This window comes from Danio aesculapii, chromosome 17 (genome assembly GCF_903798145.1).
Source record: "Danio aesculapii chromosome 17, fDanAes4.1, whole genome shotgun sequence".
NCBI lineage: Eukaryota > Metazoa > Chordata > Actinopteri > Cypriniformes > Danionidae > Danio > Danio aesculapii.
Genome location: NC_079451.1, coordinates 37630160 through 37637145, shown reverse-complemented (window position 1 = coordinate 37637145; position 6986 = coordinate 37630160). Strand labels below are relative to the sequence as shown.

Sequence of the window (6986 nt, the reverse complement as noted above, 5' to 3'; positions counted from 1 at the left end):
TTTTTTCACTGCAAACTCTAACAATCCTGCTCCGTCAGTCTTCTCTGTTTACTATAAATGAAAGTTTGGATCAATAATGACCACGCGTTGACTTCCTTCATCAGTTGTGTGTCATCACAACAAACACTGCCCAGAGGAGCGGATAAAAAACAGCCCCGTCCTGTGCTCTCCTCACATCCACCGCCCTCCTGTGTGTTTTCCACACCCCTTTCAATCCCTCCTATAAACTTTGCAGCATGTCCCGAGAGCCCGTGTGTCTACAATTCCTGCTGCTTCACGATCATCCTAACATTTGAGAGGACTGTTTCTTTCTTTGGCTGACATTCGACGGGTAAGAAAAAGACTTTCGGTTAACTAAATCCTCATTTAACAGCCTTTGAACTGAACGACAGCTACTTTACTAAAACAATGTTAAAGTGTGAGCTTTAATATCACATTTCTGCTATTGCATGTAGTTTACATCAGAAAATAGAGATTTGAGAAACAAACTGAGGCTGAAGGGCTGAGGCTGAAGGGCATTTGGACATTTGCATGCTGTACTGAAATGCCACTTTCATCAAATTTGTTTCCATGCAAATTAGTGAACAGAAAAGAGTCGGTCAAAGTCCAAACATTAACATAGGTTTATAAAAATATAATAGGAGCACTGATGATTTGTTTGTTATACTGCACAGCCACACAGTAACATCTTTTAAAACAGAATGAAAGACAAATCTAGTTTCCGTTTCGTTCAGAGCACCCTGATCACAGATGCTAGTGTTTACTTTACAGTATAACAGCCACTGGATTACAGGACTGGAATGCAGTGCTCCCCAGATAAACACTGGCTTTTGGAGCATTTAAAATAACATGTGTTGACGTACGACCCATTATCCTTTATTTTTGTCATCAAGTTGTTGTGCTTATCCAAAGCAGCAGCCCACATAGAGAAAAGTATAGGTCAAATGTTGAGCTTTAGGGCATTAAAAAAATCCAGGATTTCTTACAACTATATGCTTCACTGAAATTCCCCATCTGAAAAGCTCGGTAACTGAGGCTGGATAAGCATGGCAGAGAGGCAGATAGAGAGAAGCCAATTAAATTTAATGGTCAATTAACTTTGTTAATAGGGACATTGTTCCTTGAAGATAATTCAGATAGATACTTGGAATTCATGGCGTATGTTGTCGAAATACTCCATTCTGATTGGCTGGAAGGTGTGCATTCTAGTTCAAGTCAGTGTTATTCAATGCAATCTTATAGAAGTTCATAACTACTTCACATGTTAATGGATTTGTTGCTTATATTACTTTTTACAATCTCATGATACATTTTTGTGCGATCTGCCCATCCACTTGTCACGGTTATATTTTCATTCATTTTTGTATGATGAATGAGATATTTGAGAGCATAGACATTTGTTCTTAATGAAGATGTTTACATGAACACCAATAATCCGATTTTATACGATTAAGACAATACTCTGATTAAGAGTCTAACATGTAAACAGTGATTTTTGATTATTTAATATGAATAAAGTCATAATCAAACTAAACGATGATGATTTTAGTCACATTATTATTATTATGTAAACACCGCAATCAAACTATTACCGTCATGCAGGATTTTGCGACAGGGTAATCTATACACACACAGCTGTTTGACATTATTCTCTGAACCTACCAAGTCAGCGAATGACCACAGACACCTGCATCACCAAATGTAGTTTTTTTTCTCCCATTCGGCGTGCGGTATCAAATTGCATTAAAACAACACTCTTCCAGCAGTTCATACTCACATCCAATATCTCAGTTTATCACAGTAATAATTCGATTACTGATGTCCATGTAAACGTAGTCAATGACATAATGTGATGTTTATTAGTGAAATAATGTTGCTACTGAATCTATATTACAATAAAAAAGTACATTATTTATCCATTTCATAGCATCTCACCTCTTGGACAGCTATTTCATTTAAATGTTTCGCATCTCTAAAAAGCGAAACATTCAAATCTACAAAGCTTTCCACTAGGCCTGCATGATATTGGAAAAAACTGACCTTGTGACATTTTGTACCGTGATATGATTATAATTTCTAACTTCTAAAAACTGTTTGGTAAGAATTCATAATTTTACTTTGATTTTGTAGGAGAGTGCATCTAATATCAAATGTAGCATAAAGCATAAAATATCCTGTACAAAAATTTGGGTGTTGGTTTGCAGCTGAATAGGCATCTGCTGCGTAAAACATATGCTGGAATAGTTCATTCCGCTGTGGCGACCCATGATATATAAGGAACTAAGCCGGGGAAAATGAATGAATAAATAATCTTTGTTAAAGCGCCAAACTTTAGAATTTCGTGTTCCTAAACAGTTTCAATTTGCTTTCAAGAGTTCACACTTAGATATGCTTGCGTTAATAGCAGGTTTGGCATGCTGTCCCGGGAGAAAACCCTGAGCTCGGAGACAATTGAGCCCAAGGCTCCCGCCTGGTCACTAAGCATATAAAGGGGGTCCGAGATCAGGTAGGTCTCAAGAGCTCCCCTAAGAAAAGGGAGGAATAGGAGGAGATGGGGTGGAAGGAGGGATTTTTCCAAAATGAAGATAAGGCATCGGGTAAAGATAAGAAATCGGGTAAAATCGGTCCTAGATCAGCTTGAATCAATCTGATTGGATTATTACTGATTACAGATGAGAAACCAGCCGTGCTTAACCATATCACATGCTCCACTCGAAATTAGTTTGTGAAACTTCACTTAAATTATAGTTGCAAGCCTTAAAAACAGATCCAAGTAAAAATCTTACACACTATTAGATTATGGTTAAAATTCACAATAACTCCGCAATTCATGGGTACTGAACTGTGTTTTTTGGTTAATTATAATCCAAACACCCATAAAAAACCCATAAAAAACCCTGGGTTCCACACAATCGATTTGTTTTGGGACAACAAGGAATCAAATTTAAGTGGATTGAACATAAAACAATTAAGTTGTCCAAAAACTTCCAAATTTGTGTTGTTTAAGCTCATATTAAATAAGTTTGAACAAATAGCAAAGATAATTTTTTGACATTGCAGATCCAGCAATGTGACTATAGCAGATGCACACATTGCGATATCGATGCTGAAATGATATATTGTGCAGCCCTACTTTCCACTAAGCAATATTTATTTTCATATTCGAAAGTACAAATAAAATCTGACAACAACAGTGTTATAAATGATGTTTTTTAACATGATAACTACTGACCTGATAAGCTATAACTGACAAATAGTAACATCATAATTAACTTTTATAGTCAAATATTGCTCTGACATCACAAATTAGAGTTTCAGATTATCACTGCTGAGCTGACAACTGACCGCGGTATAACCAGGATAATCCATGGCTCTATGTGCATTACATGATTTTCATAACTTTCGTAGAGGAAACTGTCTTGTCTAGTAAAGTGGAATGAAACACTGACAAAAATGTACCAATGATTGACTGTGATGTAATTTACAGAAGTGTTGACGTTTAGAGTGACTCAGTTGACTGTGTGGGAACTTTTGGCACAGTCTGTGCACTCATCTGGAGACAGTGATAAGAGTAAAATGTTTGCTGCTAGACAAGTGTCTGTCTCTCTCAAATGCATGTCATTCACAGATTTCAACAAGTGCCCTGAAGAGGGTAAGAGTGTGACAGTAAATACTCTTTGAACTTTGAGAACTGCTACAGACTGTTCATGCTAATCAGATCACTTTAGCAAACGGTGAAAATGCAAGACAAATGCATGCTGGGAATACATAAAAATCACACAATCTGATTGAGGAATTCTTGCTTTTATTATTTTTAACCATATATTGAAACTACATTTGTATTTTGTCTGTCGTATTAAAATATGCTTTTATTTATTTATTATATTTTATGCAGATGCATTGCATAGAAAAAGACTTGATCTCAGTGAATCTAAATGAATGAAATATTTCCAAATAGAGCTTTTTAAATCATCAGGTGAAATTATAGTCATATCGCAATATATTTCACAGCAAAACAAAATATCGCAATGTCAGATTTTTTCCACTATCACGCAGCCCTAACCACCAGTAACACTGCAGGTTTTTTCCAGTGATCGACCTATAAAGGGTTAAAGCTAACTACGTGACTAGGCATAGGTCGGTATAAGTTTCTGACGGTATGATAACCTTGTAAAAAAATAACAAATTTTCACGCTATTACAGTATTGTGTTTACTGCTGTAAAATATATATTTTTAAACGTCTTAGTAAAAAACAAGAACCTTTTCCCCATTTAACACAATATATTACATTTTAGAAAACATTTATAATATTTTGGAACAGTAAACATGTCAGGCTACATAATTAAGACAAATCGTTGACTTCAACTATCTTCATTGGCTTCAAAAACACTGATTTCCTCACAACATACTACAAAAACACATACTACATATACCTTAGGAACTGTATAACAAAACATTTTTGCGGTTTTAATGCCTTGACTTTTCCAAACTGTAGTAAACCTTGAAACCGGTTATCGCCTATATGGGATATATTTCCATGTTCCAGCGTTTTTAAAAATTTGTCCTTCATACACTACATAATTACAATAACTTATGATACATTAAAAATTATATAAGGAGGGAAAAGAAAATGTAAAAAATGTATTTATGTTTCAATTTTGAATGCATTCTATCAAATTAATATATAACTTTTAAATAAATAGATCAGTAATCATTTCAATAGTTTTTAAGATACAGTGCTCAGCATAATTGAGTACACCCTATTTTGAAAATGAGTATTTTTATCCATTTCTCAGTGAATATAGGCAATGTATTTTGGTGCATTTAAACAAAACAGATTTAATAAACAGATATATTTATTTAAATAATATTTTAGTCACAGAACATCTTTAAAAACTGAAATAAAGTACATTTAAACTCAAGCGGAATATTGCAAAAAATAATTACAAACTACAACTTTTCAACAATTTTTTTGTTTCTCTTGATTTTTCCTCTTTTAAATTTTTTTATTTAATACTGTATATTTCCATAAATCAGGGGCAAAGCCGTAGAAAAATGATAAATGAATGAATATTTCCATAACTTATCAAATTTGGACCGTTTTTATAAGTTATTTTGTTAGATTAGCTCCAGATTTGGCTTCAATACTGATTAAACTAATTTATATGCACAAATATACTACAGTAAAGCATCCAATAGAAACGATTAATTAAAAAAAGATTTTTCAGGGGTGTACTTATATATGCTAAGCATAAAAAAATCTATTTTATATATAATATATAAGTATATAATGTTTAGGTTAACGAAATAGAAATGAAATAAATATAGTATACTTTTAAATCTACAATACTAAATATAAATATATATGTTCTCTTCCCAGTATTTTCTTCTTTTCTAAATTAACAGCATACACAACTTTTATAATTCTTATGCAACTATCCGCTTTATCTCCCTCAATGATGTATTTCTAAATTTAAATGACACATATCTCTATAGTACAACAAAAACCATGCACAAAAGGGTTAAATAAAGCTTAATCCGCCCTCATCATAACACAGCCCTATAATACTCATCACCTGTTATATCTTTATTTCTAAAGCTTATTATCATCCTAAAATAGACTGATGTCTCTGTTTCCCCATAAAGCATCACTGGACCAGCACCAGCACCATCATCTCCACTGCTCTCACTGCCGCTAGTCTGCAGTTTTAGCTGTCAGGATGGAGCGGGTGCAGCACATGACGCGCTCGGCGATCCGGAGAGCATCCAATATCGAGGTGAACCCGCAGACTAAACGCAACCTACAGGATCTCATCATCAACTTCTCCCTCATCCTCATCTGCCTGCTGCTCATCTACATCATCGTCTTGCTCATGTGACACCGAAAACAAGGCCACAAACCACGAGACGCGCTCAAGATCCTGGACGATTTTTGGGGGAATTGAAAACGATGCGACACATTTCAGTTTGCTGAAATGATTTGATTTTTTTTTTTTGCTCCATTTGTGTTTGTTTTGCATTATTCTTACTGTGATAAGTTTATGTTTGAACCATAGAATGGCACTGAGTACAAGTCTGCTTTTGTTCTCTGAATCATGTGTTTTTTATTTGTAATGATTCATAGGAATATTGTCACTTTGGAATTAAGGTTTTATCCAAGAGGATTAGGGATAATGATATTTAAAAGCATAGGTCACAATAAAATAACCTAAAAAATCTAATCTTGAGTTTTTTCCCCCTCTTGAACACAAAACAAGTTGTTTTGAACAATGTTTGAATCCGGCAACCTTTTGTGTGCTAACAGCCCCCCCCCCCCACCCCCACCCCCACAAAAAAAACTTAAACAGGTTTTTGCAACCCAGGCTCATTATTGATACGTACCCCTGTATACACTTCTGGAGAGCACGACATATCCATCAGAGGCCGCTGTCTATGTTTTTTCAGATCTCAAATTTTTCTTGCGAGTGCCATTCGCGCCTGCTGTTCTCACGTAAAGCCGCTGTTGACTGACTGACAACCCCCACCCTCCCCCTTCCTTAAAGTCAAGTGTTTTCAAAAGCACCGATTGACCTGCACACAGACTCCCCTAAACCCAACCAATAGTGTTTTCAAAACCAATCCAGAAAAAGCCCTCGCGACCACCTGATTTTTACGTTTTCAGCTCTTACCTCATTCTCACCCTGTTATTTACTTGTTTATTTTATTTTTTGCCTTCTGTTTTTGTTTTACCTGCTTTCTGGAATCGTTCTTCACCAGACTCGAACCCCGTTGTCACGGTCAACTCCTCTCTGCATCTCAAGTCTGCCGACATAAGCGGCGAGCCACTGGGCAAACTGATAACAGTGGAAAAGCCATCCACACTGAGGTAAGCGGTCTGCTGGTAGTGCAAAAAGAAACAAAAGTTGTTGGCGGCATCATACCAAACTATATTGTTCGTTTTAGAAACAAAATGCAGGCATACATTTCTCTGGCTACATAATTCGCA

At 35.5% G+C, this 6986-nt stretch overlaps 1 protein-coding gene across 1 annotated transcript; it reads left to right on the top strand.

The window, feature by feature from the left end:
* Positions 1-222: 222 nt before the first annotated feature.
* On the top strand, positions 223-6222 carry LOC130244548 (cardiac phospholamban-like). The gene is made up of 2 exons (XM_056477033.1): positions 223-331; positions 5648-6222. Exon 2 carries the CDS (start codon positions 5722-5724, stop codon positions 5878-5880), a length of 159 nt encoding a protein of 52 aa, XP_056333008.1. The 5' UTR covers positions 223-331; positions 5648-5721; the 3' UTR covers positions 5881-6222.
* Positions 6223-6986: the final 764 nt, after the last annotated feature.

Excerpts from the sequence above, each read along its gene's own strand:
- LOC130244548 (XM_056477033.1), top strand. The coding sequence starts at position 5,722 with ATGGAGCGGGTGCAGCACATGACGCGCTCGGCGATCCGGAGAGCATCC.